Here is a 23062-nt window from a genome sequence, read left to right as displayed (position 1 = left end):
AAAAAGAGGTTATTTTTTCTAACTTTTCTGAATTTCTCAAAGTACATGTATATGCAAAATAAAACATGTATTACAAACTGACTGTACCTCCACCAATAATAATACATCATTACCTGAACAAAATTACTGGCTTAGAAACCCCCCTGAAGAACAGGACAACACCCACTTAAGTCTACGAGACCACGGCTAGTTTTGCACTCTCCCTATGACACAGGTCAGTAAAAATGCTTTTTTTGAATACTTAAAGTTAAAACTTCAAAACTGTCACAGTAGTAAACATTATAAACAGTGTGTTACTAGTATGCATGACAACCTAATGAAAAATTATTTATGAATCAACAAACCTTTCTCAAAAGATCCCATTATTTCTGTCTTTTTCTTTATGTTTTCCTTCCTCTCGATTCTCCCCTGCTCTCCCACTTTCCCTTTTCTGTCAGGGATGCAGTCCGGGCCCAAGCGCTGTGCAGGCATTTTACCCCAGCGATATCTCCATATCTATGTACTTTAGCGTTTTCTCCCCAGTGGTGAGGATTGAACTCAGGCCTTATAAATGCTTCGTAAGTGCTCTTCTAGTGAGTTACAGCCCCAGGAAGTATTTTAATATGTAACTTATAAGAAGAACAAGATAAGCTATCCAGTCTCCTCAGAAAGACAATAATCAATGTTGTCATTGAAACTAGGTGTTTCTGCTAGTGTGATAAAGTACTTCTGAATCATGCCGTGTTCAGTGCAAATGAACCTAAGAACTTTGTCACTGGAACTTCATTAATGAAACATGACAATTGATGCTAGTAGAATTCAAATACAACAGCATTGTAAATATAACATAAATAAAATTTAGAAGTCAATTCAGATAATTCAAAATAATTTATTTTTTAAATTCCACAATATTAAAACTAGTATTTATTTACATGCTGTAACAGCACCAAGAATTAAAAATAAATTTGTTATCTCTCTTGAAAACAATTATGAGTTTAGGACAAAATGAAGAGAAGCAAACAGAAACACTAAGCACTCCCCCAGGTGAACAGTTACGTGACAGCTTGCACATGTAAACAGCAGGCACATTCAAAACAAATTCATTCATTTACACAACTATTCCAGTAAAACCCAGTTTCCAATTCCATATGCAAGTTTCTGTAGAATCACAAAAGTCAATCTGTCTGAATATACATACCCAGCTCATGCCAATTCAGAAAGTCCCACATCTGCACCACAGCTGAGACACTAGGTCTGACTTGGGGAAAGCTGCATCCAGAGCCATAGGCCTCATGACAGCTAGTCTACTGTATATTCCTTTCTTAGAGAGAGCGAGAGAGAGAGAGAGAGAGAGAGAGAGAGAGAGAGAGAGAGAGAGAGAGAGACTTTCCTTCAAATTATGTATAGTCAAGAAAAAATTTATGTTTCATATCCATTTCTGAATTTAATACCTATATACATAATCCTCCCTTGCTTTTTTTTACATGTTCAAACATAGATTGACAGGGAGACCACTGACTCTCTGAGAGTTCTACAGAAGAGATGAATACAACACACTGTATCTCCTGTAAGAGGGATGAGCTGAAATGTCAGGTATTCCGTGTGTGTGTGTGTGTGTGTGTGTGTGTGTGTGTGTGTGTGTGTGTGTGTTTAAACATAAAGGAATTTTGTTCTTATAAACGTCAAGAAAACCTGATGGCAAAGATCCCACAGGCCCTCCTAAGGGCAACCAGACTTTGTTTGTGGAATCAGTGAAAACATGGAATTCATCTTGCTAGAAAAAGAAAAAGACTACAACTTTTCTTCCTTTCTGTTTTTCTGATTATCACAATTAAACATCAGAAGATCTATCCACATACACATTGAAGCCAACGTTGATTTCAAGAACACACAACTTTTGTGTCAGCATCTACTTCCCTGGTACTTCACCCCTAGAGGCCACGGCAGCACTGTCACTGTGAGTTGTCACTGGGCTCCTGAGGATTTCTCCTGGGCATACTGGTTGGGACTGATGTTTCCTGGCAGATGCAGGCTCAGCAGCACTTGGAGGTGGCGTCAAAGGGTGAGATGGAAGTGTATGGTGAATACTCTCCTCCCCAGAAGTAGATGAATGGCTTTTTCTTCCAAATTCTTCACTAGTAGGTGGCTGCAAGGCATGAAAGACGGCAGAGCAAACATTTTCACTACTCCCCTCAGAGTCGAAGCCTGACTTCTAATCAGCCTTAGTGTTGGTGCTTAGAGACTTTAGCAGCACAATACATTTTACAGCAACTCACAGGGCGACATTTACATCTCCTTGGCACACTGGGACTAGCTTGTTCAGTCAACACAAACTTGAGAAGCGGCTCCTATGTCTATGGCCAGGCTCTGATCAGGGTTTAAGTACAGAGGTGGTGCCCTTCCTCTAGGAAAATGTTTCAGTGAGGCCATTTCTTCATTGGCCCTCCTTTAGCTTCTTGGATGTGTTTCTAGTTCTAGTCCCTTCCTCATCACCACCCTCCTGTTGTAGGCTTCTCCAGTGTCTGATAGCTGAATGGAACCAGAAAGGGGGAAAAGGTGCCAGGTCAAACAGCCCCCCAGCCAGTGTGACATTTCACCCAGGATTCCTATGCTAGAGGGACTAACAGTATTACAGAGGATACAAAAGTTAAATCCATTTATAATGCAAGCAGGAATAAAGACATTTAAAATGTCTACTTTGGGGTCTGTTTCAGTTATGGATATAACCATATGTATATAGTTAGATTAATATTCTTTAATCTGAAAAATAAATTAAAACAATAACCATCTTCCCCTGACTTCTGCTGAATTTAGAACTGAGGGTCTATGTTTGTGACTTACATGAAGGCAAGCATAACATCTTTTCTACTTTTTAGGGTTCCCCTCCCCCGACTTTCCTTCTTTGTAGTCATTTTCTTGATTTAACCTTTTCTTTTCCACTTGAAATCAAACTAATTAAAGTACCCACCAATTAATAGTCTTGCATTAATTTTTGATGCCAGGGACCCATCCAATCCAAAGCAACATGCACACTAGGCTTAGCCCTGACACTAATTTTATTATGAAGAACCTCTAAATGCATATCTCACCACACAATATGTAAAAGACTATATGGATAAAAGCACATTAAAAGGTCAAAAGTTGCTACCAGACAGTGCTCATGTTTTAATCCCAGCACTCGAGAGGCAAGTGGGTATCTGTGAGTTTGAGGCCAGCCTAGCCTGCAGAGAACAAGTTCTAGGACTAGGGGCACAGAGAAAACCCTGAATTGGAAAACAAAAACAAAACAACAACAAAAAAAAAAAAAAAGAGGAAGAAGAAGACAGGGAGGAGGGGGAGGAGAGGGAAGAGGAAAAGGAGAAGGAAGAAGAAAAAGAAGATGAGGAAGAGGAGGTAGAGGAAGAAGGAAGAAGAGGAGGAGGAGGAAAAGGAGGAAGAAGAGGAGAAGGAGGAAGAGGAGGAGGAGGAGGAGAAGAAGAGGAGGAGGAAGAGGAGGAGGAGGAGGAAGAGGAGGAGGAGGGAGAGGAGGAGGAGGAGGGAGAGGAGGAGGAGGAAGAAGAAGAGGAAGAGGAGGAGGAGGAGGAGAAGAAGAAGAGGAAGAGGAGGAGGAGGAAGAGGAGGAGGAGGAAGAAGAAGAGGAAGAGGAGGAGGAGGAGGAGAAGAAGAAGAGGAAGAGGAGGAGGAGGAAGAGGAGGAGGAGGAGGAGGGAGAGGAGGAGGAGGAAGAAGAAGAGGAAGAGGAGGAGGAGGAGGAGGAGGAGGAGGAGGAGGAGGAAGAGGAAGAAGAAGAAGAAGAAGAAGAAGAAGAAGAAGAAGAAGAAGAAGAAGAAGAAGAAGAAGAAGAAGAAGAAGAAGAAGAAGAAGAAGAAAAGTTTGAGCTGGAGAGGTTAAGAGAACTGGCTATTCTTGCAGAGGACCAGAGTTGGGATTCCCAGCACCCATATCAGGTGACTCACATCCTCTGTAACTCCAGCTGCAGGGATCCAAAGCCCTCTTCTGGATTCTGTGGCTTGATTCCATGCATAAATACACACATGCTCAAATAAAATAATCTTTGAAAGAATACTTAGTAGTGAATACTTGCTCAGCATGTATAAGCCCTCCATTCAATTCTTAGCATAGAAAACAATCCAAAGCTAAACTGGACAAAACTGAGTGAAAACAGTTTCACACTACTAGTGCATCAGTCTAAAAACCATCTAAATATGATTGTGCATCAAAATTCAAATGCACTGACAACTGTACCATTATATGAGATGTTCTCCTTTGGGAAATCCTGTATGTGTGTGCGAGTTCGTGTGGAGACAAGAAGCTGATGTCAGATGTCTTCCTCTGTCAAGCCTCCACCCTATTTTTGGAGACAGGCTCTCTCACTAAACCTGGGTACTAAGGCTTTGGGCAGGCTGGCTGGCCATTGAGCATCAGGAATGCACCTGTCTCTGCTCCCACACTCTCTCCCCAGTGCAGGGTTACAGATGCACACCTGACTGTGCTCAGCTTTCACATAGATGCTAGGAAGAACTGATGTAGGTTTCACAAGTTCTTCACCAACTGGGCTATCTCTCCATGCCCCAATTTTTAGAAATCTAAATGAATAAAGTATATGGTAATTTTCTTATCTATTTTTGAGCCTGTTTTCAAAGTTTGATGTCAAAAGTTAAAAGTTCAAAATTAACACCCCCAAATTTAAGATTAACATTGTGAAAATCTGTTAAGTTATAAAGTAATACAAGTGATTAAAACAATAGAGAAAAGAATTTAAAACTTACATCAACACGGAAATCTTCTAACTTCTTAAAACTGCAGAGGTATTCCTGAAGTTTTGGGTCGACAGACTGGGTCTTAGATTGAGAATATTTCAGATAGGCCCAAAATTTTTCCAGTCCATATAGTTGGCCTTAATAAGAAAAGAATATATGTTATGTAAAACTAACAAACATTGATATGCGTATGATCTTACCAGCAGTAAGCCACACACAATCAACTAGCAATGGTGGCAGTTAATATCTACTGATCATGTTCTATAACAGGCACTACATAAGTTTTTATCAAATATCAAACTAATCTGAACCACATGTAACCAGTCTGGTGGGGTAGTTCCTCCTGCCTACATTGCAGATGGGAACACTGGAGCTGGCAGCTGTAGAACTGGCCTAAGTCACATGGCTACTGAGAAAGAGAAAGGGACTCAGACCTAGTGATCTGGACCACAGCCTGTACTCCTTTTTTGCCTTGCCAAGCATACCTTATTATGCTCATGAGAAGGAACACCAACGAGCAGCCATGTTTGTTGAGAAGTTAATGTTGACACATACCTCTGTAAGGTAAAGGCACCTCACACGAGGAGCCGTCTCGCTGCATGGTGCCCCACCTTCATCAGGAACTATGACAGTGGGCTATCTTAAATGATTTGTCCCAAAGACAAAAATCTGCAAATTCCCTTCTTTTTAAAATTACATGTGTGTTTATGTGTGCATTTCTGTGTGTGCAGATGTGTATATGCACACATGTGTATGTGCACACACGTGTGGACATGCTAGTATGTGCAGGCAAAGGTGCACATGTGGGAAGATTCTTTTCAGAGCAGACTCTTTCCTCGCACTGTCTGGGGTTACAGGGAGGTTGCCAGGTTTGACAAGTGCCTTTACCCGCTGAGTCATCTTGCTAGCTTTCCTTTCTTATTTATTGACCGAGTCAAGTCTACAACTTCCAAACAGAGTGTTTGTTTTACCAGATTCGTAGTCTTTTTTGGTTTCTTCTTGAAAATCCTTAAAAATTTCTTGTCTGAATTTTTTTTCCAGTCCATAACTATAAAACCTGAACAGACATTCTAACCCATACCTATGGAAAGGAAAGAAAGGCATAAAACTGTGGCTTTGCTAGAATAATGCAAGCACCTTGTAGTTACATATCGTACAAGCAAACACAACACACACCGTAACAAGAGGTCAGTCAGTTCAGTAACTATGTCTTTGTTTCGTTTTCTGAGACGGTGTCTCAACACTATACTCAAGGCTACCCTAGAACTCACTATGCAGTCTTAACTGGCCCTGAACTTGCCATCCTTCTGTCTCAGCTTTATGAATGCTGGAATGGTACACAAATTCTAACTGACAAGCTAATGAGTGCAGGACAGTGTTATTTCCTAAGCAGGAGTGAAAAGATTCAAGAACATTGAAGTATTTTATATTTTTCTTAAAGCGAAGTTTAAATGGTGTGCTTGTTTCTTGAATACAATCATCCACCTGGAAAAGTCCACATTTTTAATGGTATAAGCTTAACTGGATGGCTCCTGATGGTTATAAAGTACATTCCTGGCAGGTCTATTGACAAGAGTACTATAAACTCACTTTATAAATCAAAGAAGCATTTCCCTGTATCTTCTTATAACCACCTAGAGTACCTAGGACAAGTATATGACCGTGGATCAAAAAACAACAGGGACTCTACCACTCAGGGGCAGAGTCACCAAGGACAAAGGAACAGACTGAGAATGGATAGGACATACAGCATGAGAAGTCTTGCTTTCCCTCATCTCATAAATCTTAAATCTGCATTGGCTCTCAGCATACATAAATCTAGGGCTATGCACGCATGTGCAGGGAAGTCCCCAATGATAGGGGCATAAGAGAGAATGGTTTTAACATTTTTTTTTAATTTAGGTGTGTGTATATGTGTACCTGCTTGGCTGTATGTACACCCTGTTTGTTTAAGCACCCTTGGAGGCCAGAGCGCATCAGATCCTCTAGGATTGGAGTTACATGTGTAAGCCACTTGATGTGAGTGCTGGGAACTGAAGTGTTCTTTGCTGAGACATTTCTCTAGGCAGGAGTGAGCATTCAGCTCAGTGCTAAGCTGAATCCCTACTGAGCCTGTCCTTTGTTATCCACAATCTCATGTAGGTCTCTTTTCTGGACCTGGGCCAGTCGTATTAACAATACCATATGGTAGACGAGATGCTGTCATTTCTAAGGAAAGGTTATTCAGGATACTGAGCCTTCTTAGAAGCTGCCATTCTTTCTTAGATCACTGCTCTGTGAGTAGCTACACTGAAAAATACTCTATGGAGAAGCAGCCAGGAAATGATACCCTGTCAATGGCCAAGGGGAGAAATCTGAGAAGACCCTGCAGAAAGGCCAGCCCTGGAAATACCTTGAATGAAACCTTATGAGGGGCCTCACGTTGGGGTTACCTGGTGAGATGGGTCCCAGAGTCCCCCCTTTAGGAGTTAACAAATGTTTGTTTTGAGTTTAGGAGTTGTTTATTATTTAGCAACAGAAAACAAATACAATCCCCATTCCAGTTACATTGTGCTTATTTTCACAGCTCAAAACCAGACTACTTGAAATTGTGATTTAAAAAAAAAAAAGCACTAGGAAACGTTTGACCTGTAATTCTCTTTTGCATCTTCCCAAGCAAGTTGTCTAAATTCCTCGTACATTTTCCTATTAAAGTGGTCTCTGAGGAAGAAGGACCAGAAACGAAAGAGGGTATTCATTTCCTGTGACTGTCCAATTCCCAAGCGTTTTCTCTCTGCAAAGAGTTAATAAAACATCTTAAAATTAAACATGCCTTTAAATGTCAAGATAGCAAGCATTTTATATAACTCACAATGAAAACAAAACAAAACACTAAAACCGGAACTGAGATTCTCCCAAATAGAGGACATTAAATCTTGAAGTGTTCAAGTTATAAATACTTGTCAACGGTAACAAGAATATACTAAATTCATTTACTAGTATGTTTAAATTTTAAAAAAGCACAGGAAAACATAAATAAAAGGTAAGACTATCTTAGCCAGATATGAAGTGACAATTTAATTTTTAGAATCTCCTGTAACAGCAATACAGCTAGGCATAGGACAGGCATCTTACCACTTAAGCACCTTCGACGATATTTGTGGTACACTTGTTGGGTGAAGCCATTTTCCTTCAGCAGTTCATGAGAAGGATGCTGGAACTTTGGGAATGAATGAGGTGTGTAGCTGCAGCTTCCTGTGAGTGGTACACCTTCTGAAGATGAAGCATTTGAACTGCTGTTTGAGGAGAGGAAAAAGCCTTCAAAATGAAGTATCAGCGGTTCACGCAAAACAAGAGGTCTGGCCTCTCCTCAGGAGAACTCATGTGAATGCTGGCTGGACATGAAAACTGCCTGCACTTTCAACTTCAGAGGTGGACACACAAGATCCTGTCTAGCAGCTTAGCAGTGTCAGCCATATCGGTGATATGGCGACCATATCAGAGGTTTGACCAAAACCCCTCTGCCTTAATGAGTAGGGTAGAGAGTACCTAAGCAATAGTCCCAACATAAATTTCCATCTTTTATGTGACTGTGTACACAAACACACATGTGGAAAGGAGAAGAAAACCCTAAGAACATAAAGGAATCTGTACTGTTCTTTTTCTATTACTGACTGCCTGAGTAGTGCAATACTAACCTTAACTACTGACACAAATGGACAGAGGAATGATATATAGATCACACACGATCACTCGGAACAGTGTCACAAATTCACTAAACTCCAAGAAGATAAGAAGAAAATCAAACAGCTAATTTACTCTCCCAGGTTAATCACCAGTTTAGCTGAGATTAGGTTTTTGTTGGCATTATAATACTGGAAAACCTGAACTTAACTAACTAGATTAAAGCAGAAGACAGAAATGGGAGAGAACATGTGCGTGGTGAAGACAGCAAGCTCACCTTCTTAAAGTCACACCTCCAACTGCCTAAACCAATCTCCTCTGGAGTGGGTGCTACCTGGCTCTTTGTTTTCATGTGAACCCACCACTGATCAAGTTTAGGCCCTCCTCCTCTTCCACTTGGAGTCACAGGTCCTCCGTCTCTACCTTGCCACCAAGACCTTCCTAAGACAGTGAGCCACAGAGAACTCATCTTTTCTGTCTGACCAAGGCGCAGGAGCTTCAGATTTGCATGGTGGGAATGTTCTGAAACCTTCATCAACTACATGATAAAAAACAGGATGGGCCGGAGAAACGGCTCAGGCAGTACAGCTCATACATCCACAACCCCAGAGCTTTGGGGATTGGGAAACCAGGCAAATCCTGGGTGCTTGCTGACCAGACAATGTGGCCAAAATGATGAGCTCCAGTTCTGTGAAAGATCATGCCAAAACCAGGAAAGGTGGGGAGTTGACAGAGGAAGGCAATCAATATCTACCTCTGCCCTTTATGCTTGCATGCATGGGGGCACATACCTACCTACCTGTGTCCTTTGGACTTGCATGCATGGGGGCACATACCTACCTACCTGTGTCCTTTGGACTTGCATGCACGGGGGCACCTACATACTTACCTGTCTGTGTCCTTTAGACTTGCATGCATGGGAGCACATACCTACCTACCTGTGTCCTTTAGACTTGCATGCATGGGAGCACATACCTACCTACCTGTGTCCTTTAGACTTACATGCATGGGGACACATACCTAACTGTGTCCTTTAGACTTGCATGCATGGGGGCACATACCTACCTGTGTCCTTTATTTAGACTTGCATGCATGGGGACACATACCTACCTACCTGTGTCCTTTGGACTTGCATGCATGGGGGCACATACTACGTACCTGTGTCCTTTGGACTTGCATGCATGGGGGCACATACCTACCTACCTGTGTCCTTTGGACTTGCATGCATGGGGGCACATACCTACCTACCTGTGTCCTTTGGACTTGCATGCACGGGGGCACCTACATACTTACCTGTCTGTGTCCTTTAGACTTGCATGCATGGGAGCACATACCTACCTACCTGTGTCCTTTGGACTTGCATGCACGGGGGCACCTACATACTTACCTGTCTGTGTCCTTTAGACTTGCATGCATGGGGGCACATACCTACCTACCTGTGTCCTTTATTTAGACTTGCATGCATGGGGACACATACCTACCTACCTGTGTCCTTTATTTAGACTTGCATGCATGGGGACACATACCTACCTACCTGTGTCCTTTGGACTTGCATGCATGGGGGCACATACTACCTACCTGTGTCCTTTGGACTTGCATGCATGGGGGCACATACCTACCTACCTGTGTCCTTTATTTAGACTTGCATGCATGGGGACACATACCTACCTACCTGTGTCCTTTATTTAGACTTGCATGCATGGGGACACATACCTACCTACCTGTGTCCTTTGGACTTGCATGCATGGGGGCACATGCCTACCCATACATGAATAGTTAAGACAGAGAACTTTCATGTTTTGCTTTTGTTTTTAACCACAATCTAAAGAAATGAAATAGAAACAATGCTTTTGTGCTCTATTAAAAAACAGATGTCTCTTGGTAAAGTACTCATGTTTAAGCTATGAGGTAAATCAGCAGCTTTCTCATGGAACACTGTTGTAAAAAAATACTTATCTATTCATGTGTGTATGTGCGCTTCCATGTGCATGCGGAAGTTCACAGCGAGAGGTCAGAGGACAATGTCCACAAGTCAGTTCTTTCTTTTCACTAAGTAGGTCCTAGAGATAAGACTCGGGTCATTAGGGCTAGTGGCAAGCGCCTTTATTTGCTAAGCTATCTTATCTGCCACAGCACTATCTGAATTAAAGTGAACAGTGATTATGTTCTTCAGGCTTCATTATTTGTGAGGTGTTGCCTTGACTGGTCATTAACATCAAGACAAATTATTGAGTATTGTCAATGATAAAGCTTGAGTTTTCAAGCAAAATTGCGATTTTACAAACTTTGAATTTGTCAGAGGCTAATACTTAAAGATTTTTCCTACTGATACATAAAGATCTTTCTAATAAAGTAATGGCCTTTTTTGTGCTTCTGTTAAAACATGTATAATGTAGATAACCAAGTTAAACACTATTTGGAAGTTTATAATTGGCATTGCATATACAATGGTATACAATCCCCACACTATCCTACCCTAGACTCTATTAGCATGTCCAACACTTACCTATTAACCAGGAACTTTTACTCCCCTTCCTACCCCCAAAGTTATTTCCATGTTACTTCCATCAGGCCAACATGATGAAAAAAATGTTTCTGGGACTTCTAGAAAGAGCTGAACAGAAAGCTTTTTAGCAAGGTGCTTTCTGAGAAGCATGAGAGTGTTAACTCAATCCCCAAAAACACATTTTAAAAAATCAAGCCATAGTACATGCTTGTAATCCCAGTGGTGGGAGAGATGGGTAAAGACAGATCTCTGGGCTTACAAGGGAACCAGCCTGGTGTGTTCTATAGAAGCTCAAAGATAATGAAAGGGCCTGTCTTGGAAAAAGACAGACCGCCCCTAAGGATTAACAGCTAAAGTTGCCCTGACCACGGCATGAATGGAACACACTTATGAACACCTACATGCACACACAAACATGTACGCATGTACACCCAAATACAGATGGGCATATATATACATGCAGAACACCTCTGGGTAGACATCTAGGAGCAGTATAGCTAGGCCATATAGTAATTCTATATCTTAATACTTTGAGAAAAATGCTGAACTCAGCATTTTATATCTCCACTAGCAGTGCAAGAAGATTTCGATTTGTCTGCATCCTCACCAACATTTTTAGCAATTTTCATACTTCTATAATCACATTGGGCTATAACAAGACAGAACAGAATGGATTGGCTTAAACCCCTGAAATATATTTCCTTAAATTCTAGAGACTAGACGCTTGAAGAAATGGCCAGCAGAAAAGGTATTCTGGTTCTTTTCTGTCAATTTGACACACACTAGAGTAATGTGGGAAGAGGGAAGAACTGAGGAGCTACCTCCATCAGGGCCTATCTAGGGGAAGTTTGTGTGAGCTTTCTCTTCATTAATGATTAATGTAGGAGGGGCCAGTCCCCAGGGTATAAGCCAGTAAGTGGAGATCCTTTATGCTTTCTGTTTCAGTTCCTGCCTTGAAATGTCCTGATGTCACTAAGTGATGAACTGTGACCTGGGAGTTGTAAGATGAAATAAATTCTTCCTCTGCTGAGTTGGTCTTGGCCAATGTTTCATCACCACAACAGAGAAACAAACTAGGACACTCTGTGTGGTGGGTGGCTCACACCTGTAATCCCAGCACACAGGAGACAGAGGGAAAACAGGTCACACGTTTGAGGCCAGCATGTTCTATATAGCTTGTCCTAGATGGCCTGGGCTCCAGCATGAATCCCTGTCTCAGAACCAATGGTGGGGAGAGAACTCATTAGCAAAACAATGCCTAGTATGCACAGGGCCCTGAGGCTTGATCCTCAGCATCTTCCTATCCCCCAGTCAACCAGAGTTGATTTCTGGTGAGCCTTCTCCTGACTTGCATGTGACCACCATCTTGTTATGTCTTCTGTTGAGGCACAACGAAATATGCCTGGTGTCTCTATGTCATCTTACAAACCTCCTTGCACAGAAAATGCATTTTACAACAGGATTCTGCTTTCATGTCTTCATTTATTACCTCCTTAAAGGCCCTGTCACCAAACATACTTGCATGAGGGGTTAGGGCTTCAGTACATGGATTCTGGGGTACACGACTCAGTTCACTTGACCTAATGCTATCTCATTGTAGGTTTTTTTCTTATTTTTTTTTTTTTAGTTTTTGTCTAGCAAAAGACTATCTCATGATTCTTCTCATGTACTGGGTTTTCACTTGTGTACCTTACTGTTTCTAGAGAGATGTCCATTTAAGTTTTACACATTCTAAAATTAACTTTCTTATTTCTTTTAAAGATTTTCCTTTAATTGCACACGTGTGAGTGCAGGTGACTTGAGTCCAGAAGAGAATACTGGTTCCCATGGAGCTGGAGTTGTCAGCAGTTGTGAATGCTCACAGGATGCTGGAAACTAAACTTGTGTCCTCTGTAAGAGAGTACAATTCTAACCACTCAGCCATTTCTCCAGCCCCTCAGCCCCTAAGTTGATTTATTTAGTTTTTAAAATTTTTATTGTAGTTGTTGTTGAGTTACGAGAAGGCTTTGTATGTTCTGGACTTAAATTCTTAATCAAATACTGTTATTTCTCCACTAAGGTGTATTATCCTATTGATGGCTGTACAGCTGTTGATCATCTTGATATGGTCTATTTACCTTTTATTGTCTGGGTTTTAACTGTCACACTCATGGAAATGAAGCCAAATCCAATGTCATGAGATTTTCTATGCTTTCTTCTTAAGAACTACACAGTTTGAGTACTTAAGATTGGGGTTTTTTTTGAGTTTTTTTTTTTTAAATATGGTATACAGCAAGGACCTAGGTTCAGTAGGTTCAGTAGTATGCAGGTGGATATTCCGTTTTCCCAACACTATTAATTGAAAAGATATTCTTTCCCCCACTGACACCCTTGTCAAAACAAAAAACAAAAACCTGACCACACATGTTGATTGTTTATTTCTGGGCTTCTATTCCATTTCATTGGTCTATGTATCCAGTTACTGACCAAGAAAACATATGTAAAATAAGACCTTATTTTGATTCCCTGGAGCTGGAATTACAGGTAGTTGTGAGCTTCCTGAGCTGAGAGTGTTGATAACAGAACTCTGGTCTTCTTCAAGAGCAGCAAGTACTCTTAACAGCTGGGTTAGCTCTTCCTGGAGTAACTTTCAAAGATGGCAAACGTTAGGTCTCTAACAATTACTTTGTTTAAAGTTAGATTTAGCTATTTGGAGCTTGCTGCATTTACACTGAATTTACTTTTTCTGTAAGAAAGCTATTAGAGTATTGATAAGGAATGTGGTCAATTTATAAATTCTTTAGGTACAATTGATGTCATAATAGTGTCACACCTTCCCACCCATGAATATAGGATGCCTTTGCATTTATTTAGGACTTCTACATTTCTTTCACCATAATTTTTTAAATGCATTATTATTGTGTGTATGTATAGTGGATAGTGGATGCGGGGGTATTCTTGAGCATTTGTTTGTAAAGAACAAAAGGCAATGTCATGAACTCAGTTCTCTCTACCTTCACATGGTTCTGGGGGGGGGGGGGGGTTGAACTCAGGTCCTGAGGCTTGTGTAATAAGTGCTTTAAGCACAGAACATCTTTCTTCACTGACCTCAATTTGATTTTTGTTTTGGGCTTTTGAGACAAGGTTTCTCTGTGTAGCCTTGGCTGTCTGGAACTCACGCTGTAGAAAGACTGGCCTTGAACTCAGAGATCTGCCTGCCTCTGCCTCCTGCATGCTGAGATTAAAGGAGTATGCCACTACACCTGGCTATACAGAGTCATCTCATTGGCTTCATGGTTTTCAGTTTTGAACATACAAGTTTTCCACATTCTTGGCTAGACTTATTCCTGGATATTTAATTTTTGACACTAATATAAGTACTAATGCTTTGTAAATTTCCTTTTCATATTGCTTATTGGGGCTATTTTGAGAAACGATTTTTTTTAGGCAGTATTTTTCAAAAAGCACCCTTAGCATTTTCCGGTGGATTCCTGAGACTCACACTATTTGTAACAGAGTTGTGCATTTTCCTTTCCAATTTGATGTCTTTTGTTGCCTTTTCTTCTCTTCTGGGTCTAGCTAGCACTTAATACAGTGCTAAGGACCAGCGGGGAACACACACTTCCTTTCTGTGGTGGGAAACTTGGCACAACTCACCACTGAGTACAATGTTCTGATTTCTATCTTTCAAAAATACCTTTTCTCACATTGAGGACACTTTCTTTTATTCCTAATGTTCTGAGTGTTTAATCATGAAAGGCCACATCAATTGAAATGACAAAGTATATTTTTTGTTCTTTAGTTCTATTAATAACATAGATTATATATATAATCTATTTTATGTATCTAACTATACGGTAGCTGTCTTCAGACACACCAGAGGGCACTGGATCCCACGATAGATGGTTGTGAACCACCATGTGGTTGCTGGGAATTGAACTCAGGAACTCTGGAAGAGCAGTCAGTGCTCTTAACTGCTGAGCCGTCTCTCCAACCCTACATAGATTTACTTTATGTTACTGAGATGCCACTCTCCTGGCCATAGTCAATACTTCTATTAATATGCTACTCGATTTTATTTTCTAGGATGTTTAAATGTGACTTTAAAAAGAGAGATTGACTTGTAATTTTGTTTTCTTTAAATGCATGGTAGAATTCACTGATGTAGCCATTTGGTTCAAGACTTTTATTGGGAATATTCTGATTAGCAATTCAATCGCTTTTATTATAGGTCAGTTGAGATTTTACTTTTTCCTAATTCAGTTGAAAGTATAGCTATAGTTTGGATAGTGAGTGTCCAAAGGTGTGGTCACCAGTGTGGTACCTCTGGAGGCACTGGACCTTTAAGAGGCAGGGTTAAATGGAGAGCCTTTGGGTCATATGCCTGAAAGGAGATTATGGGACCCTGGCTTTCTCTTTGCTCTTTTGCTTCCTGGCCATGAGAAAAATGGCTTTTCTCTGTCATGTATTCCTGTTATGATGTGCTTGCTGCCTGTGCCCAAAGCACAGGTCCATCTCATCCCACAGCACACAGGTCCATCACAGTCTATAGCACACAGGTCCATCACAGCCCACAGCACAGGTCCATCACAGACCCACAGCACAGGTCCATCACAGATATGTTGACAGATGGGAGTATACACCTTTAACCCTGATACTCAAGAGACGTGGTGATCTGAGTTTAAGGCCAGCCCAAGGTACATAGTAAGACAGTTTCTTATACCCACCACCACCATCTCCTAATGGAAAGATGCGTACCACATGTAAACAGAAAACTTGCTGAGAAGAAAACAGTATGCTTAAATAGAGGTCAAAAGTATCCAGTGACTATAATGAGGAAAGAGTAGGGAAGTTAAACTCCAGAGATCCAAGAGCATTGAGACATTATTAAACGCTATGACATATGTGTATTGTGAATCTAAAATAAACACAGTAAGAGGTGAAGAGGGGCTGGAGAGATGGCAGAGGTTAAGATCACTTACTGTTCTTGCAAAGGACCTAGGTTCAGTCCCTAGTACCCACATGATGGTTCACAGATATCTGTTCCAGGTGAACCAAACCATCTTCTAGTCTACAGGGGCTCCTGAACATACATGATACATGGTACACAGAAACTCACTCACACATGCATATAAACAAAAAATAAATTAAAAGATATTGAAGACAGTGGAAAAGTTTCCTAGCTGAATATAATAAACCAAAACTATCAGAGAAACATAACAGGGTAAATATTACGTGCATACAAATATGTCTGTATCTGTGTGTGACTAAATGCCATGGAGAATATGACAAAGTCAGGGTTAGTAGTTTGTAACTGGAATCTCACACAAGGAGGTGGAGGTGTGAGGACTGCAAGTTCAAGGACAGTCTGAGGCACATAGTCAGACCAAAACCAGAGTCCTGGTGTGGTAGAACAAGCTAGAGGTCAGTGTGAGTTCATAAAGAGATTTCAAAAACAAAACAAAACACCCCAAATCAACAAAAGAAAGCAGCAACAGCTACATTAGCATATGATAAGGCAGCTAGGAGAAAAGGAGGTATACCTAGTAGGAACACAATGAGACTGACCTGTATTTACTTGTGGATAAAAGTTTCATTCATCATCACTATCGATATTTATGGAGTGAGACGGGATAAACAAGTTATGAATGTTAATTATTAGCATGAAAAATGTAACATGATAAAATATGGCTCTTAGAAACACATCTGCTAGGCATTGGTGGCATACACCTTTAATACCAGCACTCAGGAGGCAGAGGTAGGCAGGTCTCTGAGTTTGAGGCTATCCTAGTCTACAAAATGAGTTCTAGGACAGCCAGGGCTACACAGAGAAACCTTGACTTGGAAAGCCAGAGAGAGAGAGAGAGAGAGAGAGAGAGAGAGAGAGAGAGAGAGAGAGAGAGAGAGAGAGAGAGAGAGAGAGAAAGAGAGAGAAACACATTCTTCAAACATGCTGTAATAAAGCAACAAACACACCAAAACACAAAAACAACCTACTCATGGAACAAAACCCCTTCAAAGCAGTGTTGAACAACACACACATTTTATCTGTTAAGGACACTGTATTTGATGAGATAAGCGTACTCTAAATAAGACATCCTAAATAGATATTGAGAAAAATAAGTTTCAAGATTGTGAGTTTAAGATGAAACCCCTAGCACTTGTTTTCATAAAATTAATCTTTCCTGGGGCCTGCAAAGTGGCTCAGCAGAATAAAATGTAAAACAGAAAAAATGATCAGACAGCAATTCTAAAAATATCTACTACAAACATGAGATAGGCTTTACTTTTTTTTTTTTTTTAAGTGCAGGTGTGCCTGTACACACACCATGACACTAGAGCACAGACTAGGAGATACTGGTTGTTCTTTCACCATGTGGGTTCTAGGAGTTATACTCAGGTTGTTAGGCTCCATGGCAGGGCCCTGTACCCACTGAGCCATCTCAGGGGCCCATGAGATAGGTTTTAAATACACAACACTGTTATGGTTTCTATTTTCACCTACTTTTGAGATAAATAATAATTTTTTAAAGTTAAAGCTAAAAGAAAAAAAAAACACATCCTGCTAATAGGTTATCTAAATTGTTTCTTCCCAAGAGGAAAACAAAATTCAAAATATTCTGTTCCTAAATTCTTAATATACTTTGAGAAAATCATTTAAGACAAAAATTCTCTTAACAATACTTTCAAGGAACCTACTAAATATCATGAAGACTCTGGGTTCTTTCTAAGGAAACTTTCCAATACTCACACCATTTACAAATCTGACATTTCCCCCTTTGTGAGAAAGATCTGAAACGGAAACATGTCCAACTGAAGCCTTGCTCTGTGAGCCCACTGGAGAACCGTCCTGAGGTCTCTCCTGCGCATGCTCCCCGTGGGCCTGTGCTCCTTTCCCCGCTCTGTGGTTGCTTGCTGTTATGTAATTCTCTATATATTCATTTCCAAATGCTTCCAAACAGCAACTTAGTACTTTTAAGAAAACTTGAAATGGGTGTGAGAGACAGTGCTGACAACCAGGTACCTGACAGAGGGTGGTCTTGGCCCATGGTCCCTGGAATCCATCACCCACCCAACGTGATACTCTAGAGGGGGGTTTGTGCTGTGACTCGTCTTCCTCTTTCGTGGACTCTAAAGAAAAAGAAGGCAAACATTGCAATTTCTTTTGGTAGTATGAACTTCACAAGTAAATTTAAACCCTCTGACTGCAAACCAACTCACATTTTCACACTGCAGATGGCACATTGTGAAATCACATGAAGTCACAAAACCTAAACATCTCTCACACAAGTTACAAAGCTTAACCTGAAGGACCCTGATTTAGTTTGAGACAAGGCTAAATGAATCAACACTGAATAATCCACTGCATCCTGATCCTCTTTAATCACACGACTCCATGAAAGGAAAAGAAGGCACAGCACAGCCTAAAGACATCACTACTGTGTGGTAAATACCATTTTAAAGTAAACTGTTACGACTTAAAGATGCACATGTTAAAAAGCCGCCTCTTGCACTGTTAGGGGACGTACAACTCAAGCCTCATATTCTTGTGTGTTTGTACATTTATGTTGGTGGTTCTTGGTTCTTTGACAACAGGACAAAATCTCAAGGTTTTGTTAGGATCTTGCAGTCAGGGCATTTGATGTGCTTTGGGAGTTCTTGTAGGATGAATCCTGGGAGAGGCAGGCACTGCAGAGGGCATTGTGTGAGCTATTGTTGCCGAAGTCATTTCTGAAATATCAATCAGCTTCTATGCTCATTTGTTGAGTCTGCAAAATGCCTCTTTAAATTATTTAGATGGTAGGAAAATATTGTACTTTGAAAGTGAAGACAAATCTGAAAAACTCTAGGCCCAAGAGTTTTTCATTCAAATATTTCAAATATCTTAAAAAGAATTAAAAAAAAAAAAAAAAACACTTGGTAGTATTGGCTAGTTTTACATCATTCTGTTCTATTTTATAGTGAGCAGATAAGATGGTTCAGCAGGTAAATGTACCTTCTGCCACGGCTGATGACCTGAGATCTGCTGCAGAACCTATATGCTGCAGGGAGAGAAAGACTACAGCAAATTGTCCATGCACCTCCACCAGTACACATGCACAAACACATAAATAATACAGCTTTTAAGAGAGGGCTTATATCCCTGTTACCATTTTATTTCCATTTCCTTACTGCTTTTCCTCCCCAGAGATTACCAAGCTCTTAAGCTCAGTATTTTGGTCTGTTACTACATATATACAATATTATTTTCCCCTAATTAATTTTATATATGTGAAATCATACTTTATGCATCATGCTCTAAATTGTTTGTACTTTATTCATTTGTCAATCTTGTGTTTCAGTACTAAAAAAAATATGCTGTTATATAAATGTACCAAATCTACTGATTCTCCTACTGATAGACATGTTATTTCCAATGTTTTGGCTTAATCAGCAATACTGTACCACTGTTGGTGAACCTTGTACTGGTGGACCTTTCGCCAGGGTTTATATGAGTGGAAATGCCATCAAAGCAGATATGACTTCTCAAGAAGGTCCTCACTAGTCTACAGTGGGCCTCCACCAATAACCAACACGTCAGACTTCTGCTGATTTCACATCCAAGTCAAAACCACTTTTTCTTCAGACTTAAGCACTTTCCCATCATAGGATCTGAATGCTGTTTGTATTTCCTGGGTAGTTACAGTAATCTTGAGCATGTTTGCACACACCTACTTAAAACCCCCCTTCTGTGAGCTTATCACTGACTTCTACTCAGCTGTTTGCCCTGTTGATTTGTTCATGAAAATCTCATGGCAAGACAAGGGATCCAGAAGATGGAGTGAGTAGCAGGGGAAGCTATGCAGGCTCTATTTCTGTGTCCCTTGTGATTTACAAATAACGGTTTCTTCTTTCAGTCCATAAATATTATCAACTACTTACAATCTGCATAGACTTGTGAAGGTACAAATCTGTCAAGTCAAAACTGAACTTCCACGCGTGCCACTGTTCCTCCTCAGACTCTGACTCTCCAGTTGTTCTGAAGAGCCCGTTAGACCTGCTTCTACTCAGAACCCTGCAGAGCAAAAGCCCATCTTTGCTTACTTCCTCCATCTGTTGCCATTCGCCACTTCAATTCTAGTTTCCAAATAGCTGTCCCACTTCCTTGGTGTATAGTTTTCCAGGTGGGTTTTCCCCTTCTCCCTGAAAGTCCCGTCCTTTATCGTGTGTGCAACCAATTGGCCCTGTGTCTTTCAATGCCCAGCACAGATGCTGAAGCACAGGAGACATTTCTTGAGCATCTCCTGCCAGCAGACTATGTTTTGAGTCCTCTGGGCTTTCTGCATTTGCTGCTTCAGCTAGAGCTTGGATTTTGAAAACCTCCCAGAGGCCCATATGTGAAGACTCAGATTGGCACTGTTGGAAATGGTGGAAACCACTACCAGAGCAGAGCTTGGTGGGAAGTCAAGCCACAAAGGGGTGTGTCTCTGTCCCTCCCCTTTCCTCACAAGCTCCACCACAAGTCCAAAGGCAAAAGCACTAAGTGGCCATGGACTGGATTCTTAAAAGTCTGAGCTTATACTTCTCCTTCTTATAAGTTTCCCAGATATTTTGTCTCAGCATTAGAAAGCTAAATTGGTTTCATTAGCCTATTAACATTTACTCTTGTCTGTCATCTCATTAGATCCCTGAAAACAGCAGCCACAGTCTCACTGAATACCAGTGTCTGTTATAGTGGCTCTCAGAAGGAATGTCAAACTTAGTTCAACTGTGTTTATGCTATTTACTTCTACCAAAATATCACAGAATCTTGAAAATAAGAATGAACATAAACTGGAAAAATGTCATTCAAGCACTAAGGTGAAAGAAATTCCAAATATCTAGGATCAACAGCTTTCTGGGCAGTGATCTCTGATTTTGATTCTCACTCATCATGGGTGTTTGTTCAAGAGAAAAAATGGCTGAAGTAATGTGGAATATAAGCCTCGGAAATCCTAAGCCTAGAACCCAATAATACTAAATTATGAGAAACATATATAAGTAGGAAATAAGAACATTTAAATAATAATAACAAAGGTCAAAGGACACTTTAGGAATCCCACCAATTAGCAGCACTACGACACCCAAAAACAGTGGCTACAGCAGGTTACCAGGAAGCAGATTATGAATTCATGAGTCCATGATGAAATGTTAGACTCAGTTATTTTCAAAGGTTGCTGGGGTACCAACTTACTATTTTGAAAACTGATAAACTGAGTCACAAGAAACAAGGGTTTGTCCTACAAAAATTTAGTTTCAAATTGAACAAAGAGTTGATAGAGGTCTCTCCCCTCCCACCCCTTTTTTGTGAGACAGAGTCTTACTATGTAGCTCTGGCTGGCCTGGAACTAGGTTACTATTAACCCTTGACCAAAGCTGAGGTTTTCATGAAGGACTACTGTAAAGGCCAAGCAAAACCTGTGTCCTTCAGCCATTAGCTTCCTGCAACATGTGAAGAAGTATTTCCAGAAAGATGATGAAACTTCGAGACTGAGTATGAAGGACCAGAAACAAGTAGACGTGAAGGCTAGTCAAGATAAGGAATGAATGCCAAACCACCGACAAATGAAATGAGACTGGCACATGGCAGCCCTTATGCAACCTCCCATGTTTTATCTGTATCTGACTATTTAACAAAATTAAGTGACAAGGCCTTTTCATTACATTTACTTGCTTATGTGAAGGGGTGTGAGGTATGGGCACCTGTGGAGGTCAGTTCTCTCCTTCCATCACATGGACTTGAACTCTGGTCATGAGGCTTGGTAGCAAGCACTTTTACATAAGTCATCTTGACTGTTCCATAAAGGAAAAGATTTTTTATTTCATATTTTAACTTGATTCAAGGATTAATATTAATTTGATATACCAGTAAGGATATAGCAATTTTATGAAGACTATGATGATCTAGATATGCTTTTTAACTACAAATTTCTTCAAATTTGCATAGCCCATTCTTTATAATATTTTGACATAAAATTATTAAAATAGTTCAAATCAAATATTTATAGCAGGCGTTAAAATACTATTAAAATATACATAATAGGGACTAGTGGTTAAGAGCACTGACTACTCTTCCAGAAGACCTAGGTTCAATTCCCAGCACCCACATGGCAGTTCAAAACCATCTGTAACCCTAGTCCCAAAAGATCTGACACCTTATTCTGGCCTCCATAGGCAGCAAGCACACATGTGGTACATACACATACATGCAAATCAAACATACATACAGACAAAATAAATCATTTAAAATATGCATATATAAACTACTAGTCTGAAAGAATAGATTAATATTAACTATTGTTAATCAAAACTATAAGTCTCATCATATACATGAATGATCATAATAGTACTATTTAGAATAGACAAAACTGGAAACAATCCAAATATACACTATTAATCAAACAAAACATTTATACATACACAGAACACTGTCAGTGATAAAAAGTAATAAAACATTGGTCTGTATAATGATCCTCAGTTTTAAGACTGCCTATTATATGAAGGCTGCCCCATAGCCACTTATAGTATGATCCACCCATACATTTTCTGGGAACTGCAAAGCCACAGAAAAGCAAGTGTGTAGCTGTTGTGGGTTGCCCTGATGCTGTTTGTATTTTGATGTTAATTCTGCTTCCTCAAGAGGGGCTGCCCCAACAAGGAAAGGATCACACACTCAGGTGATCCTATGTAAACCTCCCCATTTTAACTGGTCAATAAAGAGGGCAGAAGCCAATCGCTGGGTGAAGGATACGGTGGCATTTCTGGGTCCCAGAAGGAAGGGAGGGGAGAGAAAGGCAGAGGGATTCTGAAGAGGCTGTGGAGTGGATGGGAAGTAGCAGACATGTAATTCTCGGGGACCAATCGTTTGTAGCCTTCGCAGCCGCCTAAGGAGGATGGGACAAGATATTCTTTGCCCAGCCATTGAGTATTTGCCTAGTTTTAAAATATAAAGGCTGCCTAGTGTTTCTCATCCATGGCGACTCAGGTAAGCTTGAGAAAGAGCACTGGCTGGGCAGTTGTTAGTGGCGTGGCAAAGCTAACTGTGGGAGCTGGGTGAGACGGCCATTGCCAGCACCTGGTGAGGAGCAAGCATGCATTATACATTACATGTAGCTGCTGCCAATGGCTGAAGGCAAGTGCTGACATCACTAGCAGTG

At 40.6% G+C, this 23062-nt stretch overlaps 2 protein-coding genes across 6 annotated transcripts in view; both read right to left on the bottom strand.

Moving 5' to 3' along the window:
* Positions 1-848: 848 nt before the first annotated feature.
* On the bottom strand, positions 849-9838 carry LOC117707530 (la-related protein 1B-like). Of its 2 annotated transcripts, XM_076932339.1 has the most exons (6): positions 9385-9838; positions 7853-9339; positions 7367-7511; positions 5710-5819; positions 4748-4875; positions 849-2125 (listed from the first exon to the last, which is right to left on the bottom strand). In XM_076932339.1, the coding sequence occupies exons 3-6, from the start codon at positions 7474-7476 to the stop codon at positions 1889-1891; spliced, it is 585 nt and encodes a 194-aa protein (XP_076788454.1). In that variant the 5' UTR covers positions 7477-7511; positions 7853-9339; positions 9385-9838; the 3' UTR covers positions 849-1888. The 2 variants fall into 2 exon arrangements, with proteins under 2 accessions (XP_076788454.1, XP_034356813.2); XM_034500922.2 differs by having other exon boundaries at positions 7853-9838.
* An 8077-nt stretch (positions 9839-17915) lies between these two features.
* LOC117707528 (la-related protein 1B-like) overlaps positions 17916-23062 on the bottom strand; it is a 71561-nt gene continuing 66414 nt past the window's right edge. For 2 of the 4 annotated variants that reach the window (XM_034500921.2, XM_076932333.1), the window contains one exon: positions 17924-18017. In XM_034500921.2, the coding sequence (XP_034356812.2) occupies positions 18016-18017 (2 nt within the window). In that variant the 3' untranslated portion in view covers positions 17924-18015. Of the gene's footprint in view, positions 18018-23062 lie in introns of all 4 variants that reach the window. The other 2 variants (XM_076932338.1, XM_076932336.1) reach the window with 2 other exon arrangements.

The sequence above is a fragment of the Arvicanthis niloticus genome, chromosome 4, assembly GCF_011762505.2.
Source record: "Arvicanthis niloticus isolate mArvNil1 chromosome 4, mArvNil1.pat.X, whole genome shotgun sequence".
In the NCBI taxonomy this organism is placed as follows: domain Eukaryota; kingdom Metazoa; phylum Chordata; class Mammalia; order Rodentia; family Muridae; genus Arvicanthis; species Arvicanthis niloticus.
This window is presented reverse-complemented; position numbering and strand designations above follow the sequence as displayed.

Excerpts from the sequence above, each read along its gene's own strand:
- LOC117707530 (XM_034500922.2), bottom strand. The coding sequence starts at position 7,476 with ATGAATACCCTCTTTCGTTTCTGGTCCTTCTTCCTCAGAGACCACTTT. Across the intron at positions 4,876-5,709 it reads CAAAAAAGACTACGAATCTG|GCCAACTATATGGACTGGAA; the intron begins GTAAAACAAACA and ends TTTCTTATTAAG. Across the intron at positions 2,126-4,747 it reads TAGAAGATTTCCGTGTTGAT|CCACCTACTAGTGAAGAATT; the intron begins GTAAGTTTTAAA and ends CATGCCTTGCAG.